This window comes from Castor canadensis, chromosome X (genome assembly GCF_047511655.1).
Source record: "Castor canadensis chromosome X, mCasCan1.hap1v2, whole genome shotgun sequence".
Taxonomy (NCBI): domain Eukaryota; kingdom Metazoa; phylum Chordata; class Mammalia; order Rodentia; family Castoridae; genus Castor; species Castor canadensis.
In genome coordinates, this window is record NC_133405.1 from 82,064,657 (window position 1) to 82,091,944 (window position 27,288).

General features: G+C 39.1%; 1 protein-coding gene across 1 annotated transcript in view; it reads left to right on the forward strand.

The window, feature by feature from the left end:
* Positions 1–1,010: 1,010 nt before the first annotated feature.
* Positions 1,011–27,288, forward strand: part of Tex11 (testis expressed 11) — a 384,064-nt gene continuing 357,786 nt past the window's right edge. Inside the window, exons 1-3 of the mRNA XM_074062265.1 lie at positions 1,011–1,016; positions 1,505–1,562; positions 16,171–16,340. Of these exons, the coding sequence (XP_073918366.1) occupies positions 1,011–1,016; positions 1,505–1,562; positions 16,171–16,340 (234 nt within the window). The remainder of the gene's footprint in view (positions 1,017–1,504; positions 1,563–16,170; positions 16,341–27,288) is intronic.

Sequence of the window (27,288 nt, forward strand, 5' to 3'; positions counted from 1 at the left end):
GCTTGTTAACTCCTCTTTTTCAATCTCTTCAACTTCTGATATTTCAGACCTTTGCCCCTGTCTGTTCTCAAACTCTGGGCTGAAGAGATTCTCCTGTCTCAGCCTCCCGACTGCTGCAACTATAGGCACTCACCACTGTGGCCAGCTCCTTTTGCCATTTTTGAATAGTCACTGCGTAGCATTGTCTGCTTCATCTCCCCACTACTTTTTTCTGTGTGTGAAGTCCTGCTCTCCTCTTTCCTAGAAACCTTGGCCACCTGCATTTTTCCCTTAATTGCTTTTAAGGGAACTAAGTAGTAGGGATTGAACTCAGGGACTCACTCTTGCTAGGCAGGCTCTCTGCCACTTGAGCCGCTCTGCCAGCCCTCCCTCAATTAATTGCAGTATGAATTGCACAATTAAATGTAACTGTAGTATGCATCTACTCCCAGTGAGCCCCACCCTGGCCTCATCCAGCGGCTCTGGACTAAGATCTAGACTTCCGGGTTTAGGCTCTGCGACCAAACAAAAGTCATTGGGCGGGGCTTTGATGACGTAACGAGGGGAGGAGCTTTCTGCACAGACTGCGCCAGAAGTTTGCGGAGAGCACGCCTGGCGGTCCAGGCTGCGGTGATTCAGTGGGCAGAAAGGGCTGGAGGAGGCTTCGGACACAGGTTCTTAGGGTGGTTTCTTACTTCCTTTCTTTCTCTCCCTTCTTTTATTTTTTCCCCTCTTTTTCTTTTTTCTTTGGTGGGGGGGTGCTGGCGATGGAACCCAGAGCCTCGTGCATGCTAGGCAGGTGCTCTACTGTTGAGTGGTTTGTAACTAGCAAGATGTGGCATTAGGCCAACAATATTTAGAGGGCCCCCAAGGCAGTGACTTTGGGCTACCCAGGGGCTCTGACTGACTCTCACAGTGAAGGCAGTGTTTTTGAACATGAGGAGCGGCGCTGGGCCAGTAAAAGCGCGTGCGGTAGTTACAATAGTTCCTCGGGGAGGGGAAGGACCTTCTACCACAGAATCCACGCGACGATGACCGTTAGGGGCTGGAGCCGCAGAGGAAACCAGAGAAGCAGCGGGAAAAGAACTTGTTGACTGATTGGATGCTTTGATGACCACGTGGAATTTTGAGCCAATTAGGAAGTAGTGGTCCTAACCAACCCAATCACAGGGGGGCCCCTCACTCCCGGTTCTCGCGCTTTTGGCAGCACACTTTTGTTAAGGTGGTTTGCGGTGGCGGGCTTGTGGAATGGCTCAAGCGCGCCTGCCTAGTAAGTGTGAGGCCCTGAGTTCAAGTCCTAGTGCTGCCAGAAAAAAAAAAAGGTTTGGGGTAGAAATCCTCCGCCTTTTATGTTGCATGATAGTCTCTCCCTGTCCCTCATTTACTGCTTGCTCTGGCTTTTCCAGTTTCCTTAACCTTTCCCCGCTTTTGAATAACAAGTCAGGAAAAAAAATGTCTGGAAAGAAGTTTACAGAGAAACTGGAGGATAAAGGACAGAATATTAATATATTTTCTTATTCCGTAGGCTGGAGCCAGACATTTAAAAATGGACGGTTTTGACTTTCGTTTTATGGACTTCACAGGTACCTAGCTTTGCACGATAGTAAAGAAAATGTCAAACTACTGCCTTATTTAAGATTTTCTGTATGCAGTTTTGGGTCTGAATTTTGTCCCTTTGGAGTATCCATAGCTCCAGGTTTTCTCCCTTATGTACTGGAAACAATATAGATATTGAAGACACTGGGAACCTTTTTTGAGCTAGTAGAAACAATTCATAAATCATAACTCATTTTCAAGGTTTTTATGACATGAGAAATAATACTGGTTTAATTTGAAACAAAAATCTACTGTGTTAAAAGTGCATTTAAAAATTTACTGCAAGATCTTGAAGTACCTTTACATAATCATCAATGAAAAATACAATAAACCATGTGTAGTTTTAGGTTTAAATGCATCTTATTGTGTCTTAATTCTTTTGAAAATTGGTAATCCATGTATAGTGTTTATGGGAACTCTGACGTTTTTTGGTGGCATTGGGGTTTGAACTCAGGGCCTCATGCTTGCTAGGCAGGTGCTCTACCACTTGAGCAACTCCACCAGCCCGGTTTATGGGAACTCTTAACTAAACAAAAGCAATTTCATTGACCAGAACACCAGGTTCTTCAACCATGCTAGATATGGGACAGTTTATGTACTTTCCTTTGTTTCTGGCTCTGTGGTACTTTCATATTAACATAATGTGAATCTATGATTTTAAAAAGTTTAGGTCAATATTTTGTGATGATTTGTTATTTTAAAACAACAGGGCTAGGCTGGAGGTGTAGCTCAGTGGTAGAATGCTTACCTAGCATGCTCAAGGTTCTGCGTGCAAGGCCCTGAACTTGGGTTCCACTGCAGCCCACAAAACACCTCCAAAATCTCCCTACATCAACAATAAAGCCCACTGCTATCTAGCTTAAGTTTGTTTTGTGCGTGTGTGTGGTGGGACTAGGGTTTGAACTTGGATTTGAACTCATGGCTTTGCACTTGCAAAGCAGGCGCTCTACCTTTTGAGCCACACTTACAGTCCATTTTCCTCTGGTTATTTTGGAGATAGAGTCTCCCAGACTATTTGCCCAGGCTGGCCTTGAACTGCTATCCTCCCAATCTCAGCCTCCCAAGTAGCTAGAATTACAGGTGTGAGTCACCAGTGTCTGACCCAGCTTAGATTTTAATTTAAGGTATAGTATAAACATGTACTAGCTATTTTTACCCTTATTATGTGAAGTGCATTATATTTTTCTTTTTGTTCAGTACTGGGGATAGAACCCAGGGCCTTGTGCATGCTTACCTATCACTAAACTGAGCCCCCAGCTCCACATTATGATATTTTCAGTTATATCCATGACGGGGGGGGGGTGGGCGGGTGTCTCACTATGTTGCCTATGTTGGTCTTGAACTTGTGGGGTCAAGTGATCCTCCTGTCTCAGCCTCCTCAGTAGCTGGGACTGCAGGTATGCACTACCATGCCTGGCTACTGGCTGAATTCTTCGAGACCAGCTTGGGCAAATAGTTCTTGAGACTCTATCTTGAAAATACCCAACAAAATAAAATGCTGGCGGAGTGCCTCAAGTGGTAGAGCGCCTGCCTAGCAAGTGTTAAGGCCCTGAGTTCAAATCCTTAGTACTGCCAAAAAAATGTTGGTTGTGACCCAGTAAACTGATTTATTTCTTGAGCTACAAGTGGGTGAGACTCTAGGATAGTGTGGTTGTTCAATTGAAATATAGTGAACCAATGAAATTGCTTTTATATATTCTAATAGCCATGTTAAAAAAGGTTAAACAAATGAAATTAATTTTAATAATACAATCTGTGTACCTCAGAATATCAAAAAGGTTATTTCAACATGTGACCAAAATAAAACAATTTTATTTTTTTTGAGACAGGGTCTCACTATGCAGCCCAGGCTGGCCTAGAGCTTGCTATGTAACTCAGGCTGGCCTCAAACTTTCAATCCTCCTGTCTCAGCCTTCCAAGTGCTGGGATTACAGGTGTGAACCATCACTCCCAGCTTGTATATAAAAAGTTAATGCTGGGCACTGAAAACCACTGGTATGGTCTCATATCCCAAAAGTTCTAAGAGATTTCAACTCAACAAGGGAAGCATTGACTCTGTGTGTGTGTGTGTGTGTGTCTGTGTGTGTGTGTGTGTGTGTAACCTGCTATTTTGCTTTGAACTGAAACTATAGTGTTATATTTTAATGTTTAACAGGATTTTTATTAAAAGTTATTTATACTTAAAATGGATTTATATATTCATAATCCCGTTCTATTATTCATGAGAACTGCATTTATATTATTCTTTTCCTTTTTAAAATGCATTGCAATAAATTCATTTGCCTTCTGAAAATAAAAAAAAATAAAATAAAAAGTTAATGCTGGGTACTGGTGGGTCATGCCTATAATCCTAGTTGCTTGAGAGGTAGAGATCAGGAGGATTGTAGTTCGAAGCCAGTCTGGGCAAATAACTCGAGAGACCCTACCTTGAAATTACCCAACATAAAAAAAAAAAAAAACCCAGGACTGGTGGGGTGGCTCAAGTGGTAGAGCACTTGCCTACAAGGCCCAGATTTCAAACCCCAGTACCACCAAAAAAAAAATCCCTTAGGATTTTTTGTGCGTGTTTTTGAGACAGGGTCTTGTAATGTAGTCCAGGTTGGTCTCAAACTTGCAATCCTCCTTCATCAGCTTCTTGAGTGGGGATTACAGGTGTGCTCAGCCTGAATATAAAAAACATTCATGAAATGTTTTACTTTCTATTTTTTGGTACAAAGTCTTTGAGTGTGGAGTGTTTTCTTTTGGTGCTGTGTATGGAACTGCCGGCTTTGTATATGCTAAGCTTGCACTCTAACACTGAGCTACATCTGCAGCCCTGGTGTGTATTTTATACTTAAAGCACATTTCATTTTGTATTAGACACATTCCAAGTGTCGAATAGTCACTTGTGGATATTGGCTACCCTACTGCACGTTGCAGTTCTAGGGTTTACATATAGGAATAGAACTGCTGAATCCAATGCTGTGAGCATCTTTGATTTTATAAATATTGCCAAATTGCTATCCAATGCAGTTTAAGCTATTTATATTCCCCTTTCTCTGTCTCTTTTTACCCATATGCTTGCTAATATCTGATATTGTCAGATTAAAAAAATTTCCAAGTGTGAAGAGTCTTTTTTTTTTTTTTGTGGTGCTGGGGTTTGAACTCAGGGCTTCACATGTGGTAGACAGGTGCTCTACCACTTGAGACACTCTAGTCCTTTTTCTGTGTTGGTATTTTCGAAATAGGGTCTCAAGAACTATTTTTCCAGGCTGGCTTTGAACTGCCATTGTCCTGATCTCTGCCTCCCTAGTAGCTAGGATTACAGGCGTGAGCCATTGGCACCTGCCTAAGGGGTGTTGTTTTTAATGAACTTTTTTTTTTGCTTTATTTTGCTTTTTAGATCTGGAGATTGAACCTATGGTGTACTAAGCACATGTTCTGCCTCTGAGCTATACTGTTAGCCCTGTAATAACTTTAGATTTAAAAAAAAAGTTACAAAGATAGTGCAGAGAGTTCTCATATCCTTCAGCCAGTTTCATTTTCCTTAATGTTACATCTTACATAGGTGTTGATTTGATTTATATTGCTCTGATAACTAGTGAAGTCAGGTATATTTTCATAGATTTATTGGCCATTTAAGTTTTGTCTTCTGTACACATAACCTTTTTAGTCAGGTTTTGTGAATGTGGATTACAAGGGATGTAGCTCAGTGGCTCAGTGGTGGAGAACTTGCTTAGCATGTGTGAGGTGCTGGGCTCAATCCTCAGCACCCACAAAATAAAAAGGAAACAACAAGAAAAACAAAACAAAAGGGCTGTTGTCATGGCTCAAGTAGTAGAGTACCTGCCTAGCAAGTTCTAGGCCCTGAGTTCAAACCCTAGTACCACCAAACAAAGATACAAACAACTGACCACAAAAACTCATTTTTTTTTCATTTTTCTTTTATTATTCATATGTGCATACAAGGCTTGGTTCATTTCTCCCCCCTGCCCCACCCCCTCCCTTACCACCCACTCCACCCCCTCCCGCTCCCACCCCTCAATACCCAGCAGAAACTATTTTGCCCTTATCTCTAATTTTGTTGTAGAGAGAGTATAAGCAATAATAGGAAGGAACAAGGGGTTTTGCTGGTTGAGATAAGGATAGCTATACAGGGCATTGACTCACATTGATTTCCTGTGCGTGGGTGTTACCTTCTAGGTTAATTCTTTTTGATCTAACCTTTTCTCTAGTACCTGTTCCCCTTTTCCTATTGGCCTCAGTTGCTTTAAGGTATCTGCTTTAGTTTCTCTGCGTTAAGGGCAACAAATGCTAGCTAGTTTTTTAGGTGTCTTACCTATCCTCACCCCTCCCTTGTGTGCTCTCGCTTTTATCATGTGCTCATAGTCCGATCCCCTTGTTGTGTTTGCCCTTGATCTGATGTCCACATATGAGGGAGAACATACGATTTTTGGTTTTTTGAGCCAGGCTAACCTCACTCAGAATGATGTTCTCCAATTCCATCCATTTACCAGCGAATGATAACATTTCGTTCTTCATGGCTGCATAAAATTCCATTGTGTATAGATACCACATTTTCTTAATCCATTCGTCAGTGGTGGGGCATCTTGGCTGTTTCCATAACTTGGCTATTGTGAATAGTGCCGCAATAAACATGGATGTGCAGGTGCCAAAAACTCATTTTTAAAAATGGTATTGGAGTTTAAACTCAGGGCCTTATGCTTGCTAGGTAGGTGCTGAGCCACTCCACCACAGCCCCAATCTCCTCTCCCCTTCTCTTCTCCTTCCTCTCCTATCTCCTTACCCCTCCCTTCCCCTCCCCTCCTTTCCCCTTCCCTCACCTCTCCTCCTGTTCCCTCCTACCACTTGAGCCACTTCTTCCCCTCCTCTCTCCTTCCCTCTGCAGAAATTTCATTGAGATATTGGGGTCACCAGATATGCACGTATTAGGCACAAATAATACAGTTTATGAAATAAGAGGATGAATGACCATGGAACCTTCTTACTGTGCCATTCAATGTCTTTCAAACTTTGACCCCTACATAACCTTTCTAATGGTGTTTCTTATAACAATCCTTTCTTTTTTTTCAGCCATACATATCAATTTGTGGTTCTTTGAACCCACTGTGCTTTTCCTCTGTGCTTTTCTCTCTGGCATATTCTTTCCCTTCATATCAGTTTGGAAATCTCTAATTTAACCTTTAAGACCCATATCAAATGGCACCTCAGTGAAGCCTAATCTGTCATTCCTAATCCCATTTCACAACTGGGCAGAGTTACTCATCCTTCCTTTATACTCACAACACTTATTATATTATATTGTAATTTTTTCATTTTAATTTCTCTCTTTTTTCTGGTAACCAGGACCTCCTGCTTGCTAGTCAATCATTGTTACTTAAGCCACTCCCCAGTCCCCATTTTTTGCAGTACTGGGTTTTGAACTCAGGGCATCATGCTTGCTAGGAAGGCACTGTACCCATTGAGCCACTCTTACAGCCCTTTTTTGTGTTTGGTATTTTCAAGATAGGGTCTTGTGAGCTATTTGCCTAGGCTGACTTCAAACCATAATCCTCCTGATGCTTGCCTCCCTAGTACCTAGGATTATAGGCGTGAGACACTGGTACCTAGTTTTAGTTTGTTTTTGAGATAGAGTCTTGGTAACTTTTCCCGGGGTGCCCTTGAACTCGTGATCCTCCTACCTCTACCTCCTAAGTAGCCGGTACTGCAGGTGTGTACCACCATGTCTGACATTTTAATTTTTCATAATAGTGTGGTCCTCTTGATGGCATTTTGATGGTTATTTTGGCAATGGGGGGGGTCTCACAAACTACTTGCCTCACCCATCTTTATATTTTTAGCAAAATGGACAATATCTGGCTGATACTAGGCATTCGGTAAATGTTTGCTGAGTTAAGTTTTACAAGGAGTCTTGTAGATCAGCCAAAGCAGAAGAATGCAGTTGTCTTGGATTCTGTTCAGTGCTTTGCTCTTAAAAGCTTTCAGTTTTGGCAAGTTAGTTAACTTCTCTATGTGCTGTTTTAATAAATTATAAAATTAAAGTGTGTTACTTGCATTTTAAGGTGACCTACAACTCAAAAAATTGGATGATTGATATGTGTGTATCCACATGTATCTTGTGTGGAAATGACTATAAGCTCCTCAAGGGAGGGAATTATGACCTGTTCATGTTATATCTTTTGTGCCTAGCAAAGTACCTGGCTATCAGCAAATGGTTTATTGAATGAATGAATAAAATAACTCTTGTGTATGGAATGACCTTGGTTTTTAAATTAATGATTTTTTTTTTTTTGGTGCTGAGAATCAAACCCAGGACCTCTGGCATGCTAAGCATACATTCTATCACTGAGCTTTACTTCCAGACCTTTGGACATGTTTTTGATGATGATTTGAATTTGATGATGACTTGGTGATGATGATTCAGACATTTTTGGTGATTATTTGGAAATTTACAAGTTCGTTTTTTATTTTATATACTCTATTTAATAAATGTATACTAGATAATCTTTTGTTTTTCCATCACTATCAAAAATAATTCACAGGGTGCCTAATTGTTTATGACATTTTAATTAGCAGTCCTTGCTGGTGGAGTGGCTGGTTTAGTGACCTAAACTTTTTAAAATCATAGGTTCACATTTTATTAATATGAAAGTACCACAGAGCCAGAAACAAAGGAAAGTACATAAACTGTCCCGTATCTAGCATAGTTGAAGAACCTGGTATTCTGGTCAATGAAATTGCTTTTGTTTAGTTAAGAGTTCCCATAAACAGGGCTGGTGGAGTTGCTCAAGTGGTAGAGCACCTGCCTAGCAAGCATGAGACCCTGAGTTCAAACCCTAGTACCACCAAAAACAAAATAGGCCCCTTGATTGGCAATCCTCCAAGTAACTAATGCATTCTACCAGGAATGGAAGGGCTAGTGATTTCTTATGTGGAAAATTAGCCATCTTTTTGATTTTATTAAATTTTTGACTGAACTCTTTTTTATTTGGTGGGACTACAGTTTGAACTCAGGGTTTTGCATTTGCAAAGCAGGTATTCTACTGCTTGAGCCACACCTCCAGCCCATTTTTTCTGATTATTTTGGAGATGGAGTTTCATGAACTATTTGCCCAGACTGGCCTCGAACCGTGATCCTCCTGATCTCAGCCTCCTAAGTAACTAGAATTATAGATGTGAGCCACTGGTGCCTGACTTGACTGAACTCTTTGCAAGCAAATTTTATTTCATATGTATAATATTTCTTCAGTATATGTGGAGGATTGGTTCTAGGACCCTCCAAATATTTGGATGCTCAAGTCACTTGCATAAAATAGTATGGTCTTTGTATATAACCTGTGCACATCCTCCTCTACACTGTATTTTTTGGTTTTACTTTTTTGAGTTGTGGATCTGGCTATGTTGCCTAGGCTGGTATGAAATTCCTGGGCTCAAGCAGTCTTCTCACCTCAGGCACCCAAATGCTGTCTCTACTGTGCCTGGGTTTTTTTTTTTTTGTGCTTAAAAGGATTTAAAAAAAAATTTTATTTTATCATTTTTACATTTACTTACAAGTATATACATTATTTGGGCCACCTCCCCTGTGCCCCCCCCACTCCCCCATCTCTGGGCAGAACCTGTTCTGCCCTCTTGTTCTCCTATTTTGTTGAAGAAAAAACATAAAAGATAATAAGAAAAACATAACATTTTTGCTAGTTTGAGATTAAGATAGTTATACAGGGAGATTCCTTGTGTTGTTTCCATGCATATGTGTATTACAACCCAAACTGGTTTATCTCTACCAGACCTAGGAAGTTGTGCCTGGCTTTTATCTTCCTTGAATCCACAGATACAGAACTCACAGATTTGGAGTGCTAACTATATTGTATCTAGAGATAGACAGTAGAATCAACTTAGACTTCTTCCTTCAAAGATGTCTTTGGTTCCTAAAATGCACTCAGCCTTGCCAATCTTCTTTAGCCTTCCACTATGTTCTTGTAGCTTTCCTACTGTGTTCTCAATTTTCAGTGTGGTGTTTCTGGTCCTATTTAGATATGAATCTATTGGGCTAGAGTCTTAGATAATTCTTTTTTCCACTGCCCAATACATTGTTAACGTTCAATAAACAGAAATCCATTTATTGATTGAATTAAGGTTGTTTAAATAGATTGAAATAACATTTGGTAACCATTTTAACCAGAACAAACCGATCTTAGCCATATAGATTCTCAGTCAACAACAGCAGGACTTAGATACAAAATCCTTTTTTTAAAATTTTTATTTGTAATGAAAATAGAGTACTACAGGACTGGAGATGTAACTCAGTGGTAGAGAACTTGCTTAGCATGGGCAAAGTTCTGGGCTGGATCTCCAGTGCCACACAAAAAAGGACTATATACAGATTGGCTTGGCAAGTTGTTTGGTTATGGGCCTTTCACCTTACAGTAGTGTGAAAGATGTCATACACCTAGATTGTTTGTAACATTTGTACAATGTGCAAGTTGAGAGGGCTGAGTTGTGCTTCTTTTGTTCTAAGACAAAAACTACTGATGCAGTTTGTTCAGTGTCATGATTCCATTCTTTTGTCTCTAAAGTTTATTGCCTTAAATGTGACTGGACAGATTTCCTCACCAGATTCAAGTTGAAATTCCTTTTTTGTTCAACATGATATTGTCAGCCTTTGCTTCCTGTCCCCCAGCCAGATGACCTCCAAACCTTCACATAGCTTATGTCCTGATGAGCTCGGTCTGTAGGCTTAGGTTTGCTCCAGTCTCTAAGCCAGTTCTGTCCAGTGCAAGAAAGAGTAGCAGCATTATAGACAAGGGAAGAAGTTGGTTTGGATTAAGTCATACTGGCCATCATATTTGAGATTTAACATTGTAGGAGGCATACTGTAGATTCTTGTTTACCTTTGGAGTTGTATCATCTCTCTCTCTCTCTCTCTTTTTTTTTTTTTTGATGGTACTGAAGTTTGAACTCAGGTCCTCATGCTTGCACTCTACCACTTGAGCCATTCCACCAGTCCTTTTTTGTCATGTTGGGCATTTTCAAGATAGGGTCTTGCTAACTGTTTGCCCAGGCTGGCTTTGAACCGTGATCCTCCTGATCTCTGCCTCCTGAGTAGCTAGGATTACAGGTGTGAGCCACCTGCACCAGCTTCCTCTCCTCTCCTCTCCTCTCCTCCCCTCCCTTCCCCTCACCTTCCCTCCCTTCCCCTCACCTTCCCTACCCACCTCCCTTGCCCTCTCCTCCCCTTCCTTCCTCTCCTCTCCTCCCCCTCTCCTCTCCTTCTTCCCCTCTCTTCTCCTCCTTCCACTCTCCTCTCCTCTCCTCCCCTCCCCTCTCCTCTCCTCTCTTCTCCTCTCCTCTCCTACCCTCTACTCCCCTCCCCTCCTTCCTCTCCTGTCCTCCTTGAGCCACCAGTGCCAGCTTCCTCTCCTCCCTCCCTCCTCCCCTCTCCTCCCCTCCTCCCCTCCCCTCCTCCCCTCCCCTCCCCTCCCCTCCTTCCTCGCTTCTCCTCTTCTCCTTCCTCTCCTCTTTTCTTTCCTTACTGTACTGTATCCCACAGCAGTAACACTGTGAATTTTCACCAATAGCGTGTAAGGGCTCAGCATTAAATTTCTCCACATTCTCACTCATACTTGTCTTTTTTAAAAGACAGTAGGTATCACGACAGGTGTGAGGTGATATGTCATTGTGTCTTCCTTCCTTCCTTCCTTCCTCCCCTTCCTTTCCCTTTTCCTCCCTTTCCTTCCTGTTCTTACCTTTCTTTCCTTTCAAGACAGGGTCTCCCTATGTAGCCCAGACTGGCCTCAAACTTGCTATCCTCCTGCCTCACCTTCACAAGTGCTGGGATTGTAGATGTGTGCCATCACACCCAGCTGTCCTTGTGGTTTTGATTTGCATTTCCCTAATGATTAATGATGTTGAACATCTTTTTTCATATACCTATTGGCAATTTATATGACTTATTTAGGAAATGTTTGGTACTTTTTATTATTTTCTTTTTCTTTGTTGAAACTCTTTCTTTGTTCATGCATTGTTCTCTTAGCCTCAGTGAACATCTTCATGAGAATTTTAAAAAATTATCTGTCAGGTAAATCATATAGCTCTTTCATTTGGGCCAGTTCCTGGAGATTTACTTTTTGAACATCTTTGTCTGGTTTTCATTTTCTTTGACTCTTTGTGTTGGTGTTTGTGCATTAGACAAAGAATACCTTACTCAGTCTTCATGGGCTTGCCTTATACAGAAGACCTTCATCAATCAGCTCCATTAGAAAGTCTTGGGGCTTCTGTCCCTCCCCAAGGGGAAGCAAGCAGCTGGGGTTTTGTCTGCTTGCTCTGTGCTGAGCCAGAGGGGGTTGAACTATGGCACTTACCGGCCTAAACCATGGTCACCATTCTCCCTTGACAGGCTTGACCATACAGAATTAATGAGAGCTTCCAACTGAAGTGACAGATATTAATTCTTTGGGTAACACTGAGGAAGTTGGGACACTGTGGATGCATGGATCAACTTGTTACCTCTCCAGGGAAAGCTGAGAGCTAGGATTTTCATATGTGTAGCTATATCATTTCTGCTTGCCATCATTTTGATGGGGTCAGCCTGCCCTGCATCCTTCCCTTGTTTCCCTCTCGGATCAGGACATGGGTCAGTAACTAGGTCTCTTGGACCTATGGTATATGCAGTTTCATCTGACTTCTGTATTATGATATACTGCTTGGATTCTCTTGTCCACACCCAATTTGCCATTAGGGAAGTTCTGGGACATTGAATAGGAAAAATGATTATCTTCCTCACCATGGATAGAAACTATGATTTACAGTGTGATTTTAGTCTATGACAAACTTGCCTGGGTTTGCCATGCCCCTTTGATACTATTTTGGGTACTTTGGCTTCTGTCATTCAAACCAGCCTCTCAGAATGGTCTTGGTGCATTACTTTTCTCTCTGCTCTGTTTAGTTGCCTTAGAGTCTTGGCTTGTCACCTGTTCCATGCCCTTCCCAGTATGATCAGTGTAGGGGGAAAAGTATGGGTTTTCAAATCAGAAAACCTGAGTTAAAGTTTTAGCTTGCTACTTTCTATTTGTAGCATCTTTAAGAAGTCACTTCATTTACAATTTTAATTTTATTTTATTCTGCAGTGCTGGGGATGGACCCAGGGCCTCCTGTGTGCTAGGCAAGTGCTCTACCATTGAGCTACACTTCCAGCCCTTCATTTTGTTAAGTCTCAGTTTCCACTTTTTTTTTCAGTGCTAGGGATTGAACGCAGGGTCTGCACATGCTTGCACATCTTATAAAATAAAATGCCTCCTTTACAGAGCAGATTAAAAATTAAATGAGAACGCACCTGAAAAAGATTTGAGACTGTAAAGTGCTATGCAAATGTTAACTTTATTGTCTTTTTCACTGAAGAAATTGTATAAAATCATTGTGACTTGAAGTAGAATCTTGAATTGACCCTGGCAGTTCTTTGAGCTGCTTTGGTTTTGAGTGACTGGTAGAGCTGATGGAGGTCACAGAGAGAGACTTGGCAGGGCTGTTGATAGATTTTCCCATGTTGTAACAGAAGCTCTGTTCCTCAAGGACAGGGAAAATGTTTATTTTCTATTTTATTGTACCTAGAATGCTGTCTACTTAATCAGAATTAATTGATACTGATTAACATGGCTGCCTCAATAGCATGAGGACGAATCTCATGTAAATTCAATAGACTAAAATCATGTTATAAATCATAGTTTATTTCAGTAGCCAGGAAGACAGTTTAATCATTTTTGTCCCACATCTCAAGAGTAGGTTGTATTTACAGAAGCTGTTTTCTGAGCTTCTTCCAGAAGCAAATCTCTACTTTACATCTTCATAGTGTAACTCTTAATTCAGCTATGTGATTTCTACTTCCTATCCAGCTTTTCTGACTGCACTTTATCCTGCACTTTGCCTCAGCTGGTGTCAGTCATGTTGCTCCACTGAATGACACTGAAAATATTGTTTTGAAAGGATCAGAATTATTTTGACAAATGTGAGCTATATAAAACATTAACCACTTAAGATATTCATAAATCAAAATTAATGTCTTCAGTATCATGTACTTTGTAACCAGAAATTATAATTGGTATTCTATAATAACATCTAAAATTTTTAAAATAAGGGACCAAGGAAAAAAATTTATATGGGGTTGGAGCTGGGGTTGTAGCTCAGTGGTAAGGCACTTGACTAGCATGTGCGGGACCCTGAGTTCAATATCTAGCACTGAAAATTTTTTTTAATGTTGGGTTTTCGTCTTATTTTAAAAAATATTTCAGTGCTTGCTTAGCATGCTCAAGGCCCTAAGTTTGATGCCCAGGACTGAATTTTTTTCAAAAGTTCTGGTTTAAAACAGCATTTGGATTTTCAAAAATATTATTATAAAGATCCCCTAATCCTGTTATCAATGTTTTCGGCAAGGACTGTAATATATGCCCCTCAGCCCAATGTAAACTTACCTGATCTTGTAAGAGTCACGTTTTTTTTTGTTTTTGGTGGTACTGGGATTTGAACTCGGCTTCATGCTTGCTAGGCAGGTACTCTACCACTTGAGCCATGCCTCCAGCCCAAGATTTTTTTCTTAGTGTAAATTAAGTATACAAAGGGGTTTCATTGTGATATTTCCACATATGTGTACATTGTACTTTGATCAAACCCACTCCCTCTATCATACTTCATTTTCTTTTTTGCGGTACTGTGTGTTGAACTCAGGACCTCAGCTTGCTAGGCAGGTACTCTACCATTTGAACCACTTTGCTGGCCCTTAATCCCCTTTCCTCCTTCCCACCTTTTCAAACAGTATTTAGTGGGTTTCATTATGCTATTTTCATATCTCTCTCTCTATATATATATATAGATATATACATATATATACACATACATATACATATGTACCTATATATGTACTTCTATCATATATATATATTACTTCTATCGTGTTTACCCCTCAGCTTCCTTTTCTTTTCCCTTCCCCCCCTTCCTGATGGTCCCCCTGACATGAAGTCTCCCTTTTATGCTCTTGTCCCATTATTATTATTATTATTATCATCATTTTAGGTCTAGATTGTGCATATGAGTGAAAACATGCGATATTAGGCTGTTTGAGCTTGACTGATCTTGCTTGACATGATTTGTGGTGCTGGGAGTCAAACCCAATGCCTTATTGTAAGTACTCTACCATTGAGCTACATTCCCAGCCCAACATGTTTTATATGAATCTTTCCTTTAAACAGTTTATGGGAGGAAGGAAGACAAGATTTTTCATTTCTTTCTTTTTCTTTTTTTTGGTGGGACTGGGGTTTGAACTTGGTTTCACCTTTGCCAAGCAGGTGTTCTACTGCTTGGGCCATACCTCTAGTTCATTTTGCTTTGGTTATTTTAGAGATGGGGTCCTTCAAGACTGTGCTGGCCTTGAAGCATGGTCCTCCTGATCTCAGCCTCCCAAGTAGCTAAGATTACAAGTGTGAGTTACTGGTGCCTGGTGGATTTTTCTTTTCATATATACCTTATCACCTCAAATGTTAAAATATGTGTGGTATATTTTCCCTAATATTTCTGCTCGTTCAGTGGATAGTGAAGATTTCATGTGCTGTAAAAAATCTGAATATATTTGAACATAATTTGCTTTGTGAAGTCTTTATTTGAACCTATTTTCTGACATTTAACTGAAAAAAATTATAGCTAATTTATTATTTATTGTAGCAAGTTAAAAAATCTTTTTGTTGGGATTGAAGTTGTAGCTCAGTTGTAGAGTGCTTGCCTAGCATGTATACAGCCCTGAGTTTGATCCCCAGCACCACACACACACACACACACACACACACACACACACACACACACACGTCTGTTTTAGCAGCTTAAAAATCTTTTGGAAGTTGCTTTTTTAGCACTGTTATGAGTATTAATGTTAGTTTGATGCCCAGGTATGTTGTAAGAGTATAGAGACATGTAGCTTATGGATACTTTTTTGGAAAAAAACTCTCAATTTTGATAATATAAGAGTCATCAATTGTGATTTTTGCATCATACTTGGGTTTTAAGGAATTTCATGGTCTAGTACGATTCAAGTATATGGAGGATCTGGAGCTCAGACTGTTTAGGAAATGGTTGACATCATTTCTACAGATTCAGTAACTGGTTAATATTGTCTCTAATTGGATATGCCATTTTTTTCCTCACAAAGTAAGATCAAGATTTCAGAGCCAGCATAAACTAATGTGTAATCCTTGCAAATATTAATAAGTATTTCAGTTTTGTAGAGCACATATCCAGGCTCTCCCCCTCAGAATTTATACATTTTCTAGTTTTGAAGACATTGTTAACTTCTGTTTTATAGTTTTAGGATTACCTATAATTCACATTACTATTTGTGTAGTCAATACATTTTACTTTCTGAAAATGAGTCATAATGACTGAGGTATAAACAAGTGACTCCCAGGTAATGCACATTTTATTTGAAAATTGTACCCTACTGTTAGCTAAGAAGAAACATTATTTCCAGTTTTTACTCATTGGATCATTTTAAGTTCCTTCATGCTATATTCATTTGACCAAAGATGTAGGACAAGTTTCAAAATAATTTCTTACTTTTAGGCAATGGTGATGGTTCACAGCACATTTATTTACCCATTGTTATTTCAGAAATTGTTGAAAACCTGGTCATAAGAGATAATTCACCTAACATATGTGAAATAGTTGATAGACTCTTCAGGGACATAGAAAATGTCAACAGGCAGTCTATGGCCGAAATGCAGGATTCTCAGGTTAGTATAAAATTAATTTTGTGTATGGTAAGATTTTTTTCGGTGCTAAAGATTTGTCTGTGATTAAATTTTGATGATTCATTATTTAAACTAATATATAAGTAAAATAGTTTTCATGTTTAATTGTTGCTAAACATAGAAACCTACTTTTGGATCTTAAAATGTAATGGTATTTTTAGGGAAAACAATTCTAAAAACCAAGGGAAAAGTATGTGCTCAATTTCGTTTTTGTTATTTAGCTTCTTTTTGAAATTATTTTTTTGGTGAGACTGGGGTTTGAACTCAGGGCTTCATGATTGCAAAGCAGGTGCTCTACTGCTTTAGCCACATCTCTAGTCCATTATTTAACCTCTTTAGACTTCATTTTTCTTCTACCCACTGTGAATGTGAATAGTAAACAAAACATACATAAAGACTGAGGCACATGGTAGTCAACAAATAACAGCTGTCTTTCTGTTTACAGCAAAGTAGGAAACTAGTAGTGAGGAACTCCATTGCATGTAAAGATTTAAAAGTGTTTTTATTTGAGGGTAATTTCTCTAATGTTTAATTGAAGGTCTGTCACTTAATGTGGAAATTGCCTTAAAGCTCTGAAACACTTTTGGGAACATTTACTTTGGCAAATACTTCCATTTTGATCACTGCTCATAGGGGAAGGTGACTTTCCCTATGAGCAGTTTACTGTAAATCTCTCTCTCTCTTTTAAAAACATATAACAGATTTATTTAGGTATAATTCACATGCCATAATTCTTCTATTTCTTTTTTACATTATTTTCTTTAAAATGGCTTTATTAGCATATAACAGTTATACAGGGGATACATTGTGATATTTACGTATGTGTTTACATCATTCTTCTTCAACCCCCTCCCTCCACTTGTTAGAACAATTTCAACAGGTTTCATTCTCCTATTTTTATATATGAATACAAAATACACTCACCACATACACCCTCATTCCCCTTTTCCTTATGCCCACCCACCCCTACTGGTACCCACCTCCCCTCCTACTGGAAACCACCCCGGGAAAAGACGTAGCTTACCTTCTTGTCCTTCATTTTTTAAAAGTGTATAATGATAGTCCAATGGGCATTTCACTTTGGCACTTCAGGCCTGTATATATCATGCTTTAATCAAATTAATCCACCCATTACTTACTCTTTCTCTTCACCATGCTTATGGTACAGTACATTATATTATATTCATATATAGATGGGTTGTTTCAATATTTTTGTTCTCTTAACATTTTCTTTCCCTCTCCTGCCTCCTGTAGTCCCCTCAGACAGACTCACTGATACAAACTTTTTTTTTTGTGGTACTTGAGTTTGAATTCAGGGCCTACACCTTGAGCTACTCCACTACCCCTTTTTTGTGATGGATTTTTTTCGAGATAGTCCTGCTCTCTGCCTCCTGAGTAGCTAGGATTACAGGCATGAGCCACTGGTGTCTGGCTCTCTAATACAATCTTGTTCTTTCTCCCTTACTGTATATATGTATACACACACACACACACACACACACATATGAACATATATATCATATATGATTATATGTGTGTTTATGTGTCCATTTAACTTATAGATCTAGTCTCCACAGATGAAGGAAAACATGTTACCTTTGACTTTTTGAGCCTGGCTTACGTCACTTAACATGATGTTCTCCACTTCTATCCCTTTACCTGCAAACAACATAATTTCATTCTTCTTCTTCTTCTTTTTTTTAAGGCTGGTCAACTGAAGCAGTGGGAGTGGAGGAAGAACAAAGAAATTTGGTTGTAATTAATTAGTTGTAAACACCACTGCTCTCAGACCAGCCTCCTTCTTCTTTATGGCTGAATAAAACTCCATTGTGTATATGTACTATGTTTACTTAATCCATTTATCAGTCGTGGGGCACCTGGGCTATTTCTAAAGCTTGACTAGTGTGAATCATGCTGGAATAAACATGGGACACTCATTTATTTCAAGTGTACTATTCAGTGTTTTTTGGCATCCCAGTGTTATGCGTCCATCACCATTGATAATTTTAGAATGTTTTCATTACCCCCTAAAGAAATCTCACACTCACTCACAAACACTCTCTATTTCCTCCCCTCCCCTTTCTCCCCTCACCCCCATCCCTAGGCGACCACTAATATACTTTTAGTCTGTATGGATTTGCCTGTTTTGAACATTTTATATAAATGTAGGGCGGAAGGCATGGCTCAAGTGGTAGAATGCCTTCCTTGCAAGCATGAGGCTGTGAGTTCAAACCCCAGTATCACACATGCGTGTGTGCACGCGCACATACACACACACACACACACACACACACTCTAAATGGATCACAGAAGCTGGGCATGATGGTTCATGCCTGTAATCCTAGCACTTGGGAGGCTGAGGCAGGATGGTCAGTTCAAGGCCAGCTTGGGGTTACATAGCAAGTTCTAGGCCAGTCTGAGCTACATAGTGAGACTTGTCTCCAAAACAAAAACAACAGCAAAATGAAGTCATACAATGTGTGATATTTTCTACTGACTTCTTTCATTCAGCATGATTTCAAGGATCATCCATGTTGTTGCATCCATACACCATGCTTTTTTATGATTGAATAATATCCTATTCTATGGATATGCCACATTTTGTCTATCTGTTTGTCCATTAATAAACATTTTGATTGTATCCACCTTTCGGCTATTATGAATAATGCTGCTATGAATATTTGTATACAGTACATATACTTTTAGCTGTCATAGGGTAGCTCTGTTTAAACTTTCAAGGAATTGCTAGATTGCTTTCCAAAGAGGCTGCACCATTTTACAGTCACACTGGCAAATATGAGGTATACAGTTTTCCCATATCCTTGTCAACATTTTTTGTTGTTTGCCTTTTTTTTTGTGGTGCTGGGGCTTGAATTCAGGGCCTACACCTTGAGCCAATCCACCAGCCCATTTTTTTTGTGAAGGGTTTTTTTGAGATAGGGTCTTGTGAACTATTTGCCTGGGCTGGCTTCAAACCATGATCCTCCTGATCTCTGCCTCCTGAGTAGCTAGGTTTGCAGGCATGAGCCACTGGTGCCTGGCTAGAGGTTTACTTCTGATGAAGTATAATTCATCTATTTTTCACTACTTATGCTTTTCTTCATTCTACCTTAGTCCCTTTCTTATGGTAGTTTGAGCTGGTTTAAGAATTCTATATTCATTCTTGTATAGAGAGTACATCAACGATACTCATCTTTTTAGTTTCCTTCTTTTACTCTACCCCTCTTACATGTGACCTCCTCTTATTGTGACCATTTTTTTCCATAATATTGCTGTATTTATATTAGGCCTATAGTCCACATATGAGAGAGAACATAAGGCTTTTGGCCTTCTGATCCTGACTAACTTCATTTAAGGTGATGTTCTCCAGTTCTAGCCATTTACCTGCAAATGACAAAATTTCATTTTTTGTGCTGGAGTAAAATTCCATAGTATATAAATACCACATTTTCTTGATCCATTTGAATTTTGTGTATTGATTTTTACATCCTGTAACCTTACTGAACTTGTTTTTTAGTTCTAATGTTTTTTCATTAGTATGTAAGTCTCTCTCTGTCTCTGTCTTTGTCTCTCTCTCAGGACCTCACACTTGGTAGGCAAGCATTCTACCACTTGAGCCGCTCTGCCATCCCTTTTTTGTGTTGGATATTTTGGAGATAGGGTCTGTTGAACTATTTGCCCAAGCTGGCTTCGAATAGTAATCCTCCTGACCTCTGCCTTCCGAGTAGTTAGTATTATAGGTGTGAGCCACTGACACTTGGCTGTAAGTCTCTTTTTAAATTATAATTTCTTTCTGTGCTTAGTTGTGAGTGAATAGTTGTTATAAGATTAAGTACCGAGGGCTGATGGAGTGACTCAAGTGGTGGAGTGCCTGCATAGCAAGTGTGAGGCCCTGATTCAAGCCCAAGTGCTGCCAAAAAAAAAAAAAATTAAGTACCAAGGGGTTGGGTGTGTGGCTCAAGTGGTAGAGTGCTACTCTAGCAAGCAGGAGGCTCTGAGTTCAAACCCCAGTACTGCCAAGTAAATAAACAAATACATAAATGAATAAGTACACAAATAAATGAATACATAAATAATTAAAACACTGCTGCTGGGGATGGACACAGTTGGCCTAGTGCTCCTGTGGTCCTGGGTTCCGTCCCTAGCACTGGGGGAAAACCAAAAATGAAGAAAAAAAAGATTAAGTACCAAGAATCTGTTTTTATTTTATAAGAAGATCCACTTGGTTTTGGAAATGCCTTGAATTTGTTTTATTTCTAGAATCTTTGTATTGTTTGTTTGTTGTGTGTATTTGCTGTGTTTATCATTACACATTTGTATAAGTGCAGTACAAGCATATTAGGTGTTTAATACATATCTTGAATAAATTATGCATTTTATAACTGAAGTTTTTATTTATTTATTTATTTATTTATTTTATTATTCATATGTGCATACAAGGCTTGGGTCATTTCTCCCCCCTGCCCCCACCCCCTCCCTTACCACCCACTCCGCCCCCTCCCTCTCCCCCCCACCCCCCCAATATGAGCAGAAACTATTTTGCCCTTATTTCTAATTTTGTTGTAGAGAGAGTATAAGCAATAATAGGAAGGAACAGGGTTTTTGCTGGTTGACATAAGGATAGCTATACAGGGCATTGACTCACATTGATTTCCTGTGCGTGGGTGTTACCTTCTAGGTTAATTCTTTTCGATCTAACCTTTTCTCTAGTTCCTGGTCCCCTTTTCCCATTGGCCTCAGTTGCTTTTAAGGTATATGCTTTAGTTTCTCTGCGTTAAGGGCAACAAATGCTAGCTAATTTTTTAGGTGTCTTACCTATCCTCACCCCTCCCTTGTGTGCTCTCGCTTTTATCATGTGCTCAAAGTCCAATCCCATTGTTGTGTTTGCCCTTGATCTAATGTCCACATATGAGGGAGAACATACGATTTTTGGTCTTTTGGGCCAGGCTAACCTCACTCAGAATGATGTTCTCCAATTCCATCCATTTACCAGCGAATGATAACATTTCGTTCTTCTTCATGGCTGCATAAAATTCCATTGTGTATAGATACCACATTTTCTTAATCCATTCGTCAGTGGTGGGGCATCTTGGCTGTTTCCATACTTGGCTATTGTGAATAGTGCCACAATAAACATGGGTGTGCAGGTGCCTCTGGAGTAATCTGTGTCACAGTCTTTTGGGTATATCCCCAAGATTGGTATTGCTGGATCAAATGGTAGATCAATGTCTAGCTTTTTAAGTAGCCTCCAAATTTTTTCCAGAGTGCTTGTACTAGTTTACATTCCCACCAGCAGTGTAAGAGGGTTCCTTTTTCCATGCATCCTCACCAACACCTGTTGGTGGTGGTGTTGCTGATGATGGCTATTCTAACAGGGGTGAGGTGGAATCTTAGCCTGGTTTTAATTTGCATTTCCTTTATTGCTAGAGATGGTGAGCATTTTTTCATGTGTTTTTTGGCCATTTGAATTTCTTCTTTTGAGAAAGTTCTGTTTAGTTCACTTGCCCATTTCTTTATTGGTTCATTAGTTTTGGGAGAATTTAGTTTTTTAAATTCCCTATATATTCTGGTTATCAGTCCTTTGATGTAGAGTTGGCAAATATTTTCTCCCACTCTGTGGGTGTTCTCTTCAGTTTAGAGACCATTTCTTTTGATGAACAGAAGCTTTTTAGCTTTATGAGGTCCCATGTATCTATGCTATCTCTTAGTTGCTGTGCTGCTGGGGTTTGGTTGAGAAAGTTCTTACCTATACCTACTAACTCCAGAGTATTTCCTACTCTTTCCTGTATCAACTTTAGAGTTTGTGGTCTGATATTAAGATCCTTGGTCCATTTTGAGTTAATCTTGGTATAGGGTGATATACATGGATCCAATTTCAGTTTTTTGCAGACTGCTAACCAGTTTTCCCAGCAGTTTTTGTTGAAGAGGCTGCTATTTCTCCATCGTATATTTTTAGCTCCTTTGTCAAAGATAAGTTGCTTATAGTTGTTTGGCTTCATATCTGGATCCTCTATTCTGTTCCACTGGTCTTCATGTCTGTTTTTGTGCCAGTACCATGCTGTTTTTATTGTTATTGCTTTGTAATATAGTTTGAAGTCAGGTATTGTGATACCTCCTGCATTGTTCTTTTGACTGAGTATTGCCTTGGCTATTCGTGGCCTGTTGTGTTTCCATATAAATTTAACAGTAGATTTTTCAATCTCTTTAATGAATGTCATTGGAATTTTGATGGGAATTGCATTAAACATGTAGATTACTTTGGGGAGTATCGACATTTTTACTATGTTGATTCTACCAATCCATGAGCATGGGAGATCTCTCCACTTTCTATGGTCTTCCTCAATCTCTTTCTTCAGAAGTGTATAGTTTTCCTTGTAGAGGTCTTTCACATCTTTTGTTAGGTTTACACCTAGGTATTTGATTTTTTTTTGAGGCTATTGTAAATGGAATTGTTTTCATATATTCTTTTTCAGTTTGTTCATTGTTAGTGTATAGAAATGCTAATGATTTTTCTATGTTGATTTTATATCCTGCTACCTTGCTATAGCTATTGATGACGTCTAGAAGCTTCTGAGTAGAGCTTTTTTGTCTTTAAGGTATAGGATCATGTCATCTGCAAATAGGGATATTTTGACAGTTTCTTTACCTATTTGTATTCCTTTTATTCCTTCTTCTTGCCTAATTGCTCTGGCTAGGAATTCCAGTACTATGTTGAATAGGAGTGGAGATAGTGGGCATCCTTGTCTGGTTCCTGATTTTAGAGGGAATGGTTTTAATTTTTCTCCGTTAAGTATAATGCTGGTTGTAGGTTTGTCATATATAGCTTTTATAATGTTGAGGTACTTTCCTTCTATTCCTAGTTTTCTTAGAGCTTTTATCATGAAATGATGTTGGATCTTATCAAAGGCTTTTTCTGCATCTATTGAGATGATCAAGTGGTTTTTGTCTTTGCTTCTGTTAATGTGGTTTATTACGTTTATTGATTTTCGTATGTTGAACCACCCCTGCATCCCTGGGATGAAGCCTACTTGGTCGTGGTGAATGATCTTTTTGATGTGTTGCTGAATTTGGTTTGGCATTATTTTGTTGAGGATTTTTGCATCAATGTTCATTAAGGAGATTGGCCTATAGTTCTCCTTTTTGGAGGTGTCTTTGCCTGGTTTTGGGATAAGTGTAATACTGGCTTCATAAAATGTGTTAGGCAGTTTTCCTTCCCTTTCTATTTTGTGGAACAGTTTAAGGAGGGTTGGTATCAGTTCTTCTTTAAAGGTCTGATAGAATTCAGCAGAGAATCCATCAGGTCCTGGACTTTTCTTTTTGGGGAGACTCTTGATTGCTGCTTCAATTTCATTTTGTGTTATAGGTCTATTCAGGTGATTAATTTCCTCTTGGTTCAGTTTTGGATGATCATATGTATCTAGAAATCTGTCCATTTCTTTTAGATTTTCAAATTTATTTGAATATAGGTTCTCAACGTAGTCTCTGATGATTTCCTGGACTTCCATGGTGTTTGTTGTTATCTCCCCTTTTGCATTCCTAATTCTACTAATTTGGGTTTTTTCTCTCCTCATTTTAGTCAGGTTTGCCAGGGGTCTATCGATCTTGTTTCTTTTTTCAAAGAACCAACTTTTTGTTTCATTAATTCTTTGTATGGTTTTTTTGGTTTCTATTTCGTTGATTTCAGCTCTTATTTTTATTATTTCTCTCCTTCTATTTGTTTTGGGATTTGCTTGTTCTTGTTTTTCTAGGAGTTTGAGATGTATCATTAGGTCATTGATTTGGGATCTTTCAGTCTTTTTAATATATGCACTCATGGCTATAAACTTTCCTCTCAAGACTGCCTTAGCTGTGTCCCATAGGTTCCAGTAGGTTGTGTTTTCATTTTCATTGACTTCCAGGAACTTTTTAATTTCCTCTTTTATTTCATCGATGACCCATTGTTCATTAAGTAATGAGTTATTCAGTTTCTAGTTGTTTGCATGTTTTTTGTCTTTACTTTTGTTGTTGAGTTCTACTTTTACTGCATTGTGATCAGATAGTATGCACGGTATAATTTCTATTTTCTTATATTTGCTGAGACTTGCTTTGTGCCCTAGGACATGATCTATTTTGGAGAAGGTTCCATGGGCTGCTGAGAAGAATGTATATTGTTTAGAAGTTGGATGAAATGTTCTGTAGACATCCACTAGGTCCATTTGATCTATTGCATATTTTAGATCTTGGATTTGTTTTTTGATTTTTTGTTTGGATGACCTATCTATTGATGATAATGGGTTATTAAAGTATCCCACAACCACTGTGTTGGCGTTTATATATGCTTTTAGGTCTTTCAGGGTATGTTTGATGAAATTGGGTGTGTTGACATTGGGTGCATACAGATTGATGATTATTATTTCCTTTTGGTCTATTTCCCCGTTTATTAGTATGGAATATCCTTCTTTATCTTGTTTGATCAATGTAGGTTTGAAGTCTACTTTGTCAGAGATAAGTATTGCTACTCCTGCCTGTTTTTGGGGGCCATTGGCTTGGTAAATCTTCTTCCAGCCTTTCATCCTAAGCCTATGCTTATTTCTGTCAGTGAGATGGGGCTCCTGTAAGCAACAAATTGTTGGATCTTCCTTTTTAATCCATTTCGTCAAACGGTGCCTTTTGATGGATAAATTAAGTCCGTTAACATTAAGCGTTAGTAATGATAGGTATGTGGTGATTCCTGTCATTTAGTTGTGTTAGTTTTTTGAAGGTTTGATTGTGTGTACCTAAGTTGAGGTTACTCTCTACTGTCTTGCTTTTTCTTTTCCTGTGATTTGGTGCTGCCTGTCTTTTCATGGTTAAGTTGGGTGTCACTTTCTGTGTGCAGAATCCCTTGAAGAATCCTTTGTAATGGTGGCTTTGTGGTCACATATTGTTTTAGTTTCTGCTTATCATGGAAGACTTTTATTGCTCCATCTATTTTGAATGATAATTTTGCTGGGTAGAGTATCCTGGGGTTGAAGTTATTTTCATTCAGTGCCCGGAAGATCTCACCCCACGCTCTTCTTGCTTTTAATGTTTCTGTTGAGAAATCTGCTGTGATTTTGATGGGTTTACTTTTGTATGTTACTTGTTTTTTTCTCTTACAGCCTTCAATATTCTTTCCTTAGTTTCTGAACTTGTTGTTTTAATGATGATATGTCGTGGAGTAGTTCTATTTTGATCTGGTCTGTTTGGTGTCCTGGAGGCCTCTTGCATCTGTATGGGAATATCTTTCTCTAGATTTGGGAAATTTTCCGTTATTATTTTGTTGAATATATTACGCATTCCTTTCGCTTGCACCTCTTCTCCTTCTTCGATGCCCATGAATCTCAAGTTTGATCTTTTAATGGAGTCGGTGAGTTCTTGCATTTTCTTTTCACAGGTCTTGAGTTGTTTAACAGTTCTTTGGTTTTTCCTTTAATTACCATTTCATCTTCAAGTTCTGAGATTCTGTCTTCTGTTTGTTCTATTCTGTTGGATTGGCCTTCCGTTTTGTTTTGCAGTTCTGTTTTGTTCTTTTTTCTGAGGTTTTCCATATCCTGGCTGGTTTCTTCTTTCATGTTGTCTATTTTTGTCCTGAGTTCATTTATCCGTTTATTCATCATGTTCTCTCTTTCACTTTGGTGTTTATACAGTGCTTCTATGGTTTCCTTTATTTCTTCTTTTGCTTTTTCAAATTCTCTATTTTTGTTGTCTTGGAATTTCTTGAGTGTCTCCTGTACATTTTGGTTGACCCTATCCAGTATCATCTCTATAAAATTCTCATTGAGTACTTGTAGTATGTCTTCTTTTAAATTATTCTTGTTGGCTTCATTGGGTCCTTTGGCGTAGTTTATCTTCATTTTGTTGGAGTCTGGATCTGAGTTTCTGTTTTCTTCATTCCCCTCTGGTTCCTGTACTAATTTTTTTGCTGTGGGGAAACTGGTTTCCCTGTTTTTTCTGTCTTCCCGTCATTGTCTTTGGTGGTGTTAATGTCCCTGTACTGTGTGCAATTAAGTGTTTTCTAGGTTGTAATAATAACAATTGTAATATTTAGAATGGAAGGGTGAGCTGAGATGGAAAGCAAGAAGTTAAAGAAAAGGGGAAAAGAAATACACAGACAAGAGGGAGAAAGCAGAACAAGGTTTCAGACAAGAAAGTTTCAAAGGTATAAACAGGGAGCGTTAGTGTACTAATTGACAGTAAGCTGGTCTGTGTCTTTCCAAGCCGTCTGGGCGCTGGCTACTGGCGGCCCGGGGGCCCTCCTTGTTTCTCTGTTTAACGTGAAGTGGAGATTCTCTGCACCGGCTGGAGGTGTGGAGTGGTCAAAGTTATGCCTCTTCTCAGTGATTATGCCTGCAAAGTGTGTCTCCGGTGTCTCTCCAAGATTTCACTATAGAAGGCTGGCTTTCTGCTTCCTCCCTCTAGCTGCCATCTTGGAATCCTCAGATTAAAGAGATTAACATACCTATTGCTTCCTGGAGAGTTGTTGAGAAAAGCTGGGATCTTCCAGGACTTTTGTTGTCTTCTGGAACTAACTGGAGTATTTATAACTGAAGTATTTATAACTGAAGTATTTATAACCATAATTCACTTTGCCCTTTCTAATACAATATAGAAAAATAAAAAATTACTTAAAATCATATATGGGCCAAGCATGGTGATGTATGCTTGTAATCCCATTTATGTGGGAGGCAGGGGTAGAAGGACCATGGTTTGAGGCTGGCCCCAAGCAAAAGTGAGACCCTATCTGAAAAATAAACTAAAGCAAAAAAGGGCTGGGGGCTCAAGTGGTAAGAGTGCTTGCCTAGCAAGTCCAAGACCCTGAGTTGAAAACTCTAGTACTGCCCTCCCAAATGAAATAATATAACTTTATTGAAAGCTTGAAAAGTGGTGAAAAATATCACATGTAATCACACTACTTCAATATAACTACTAT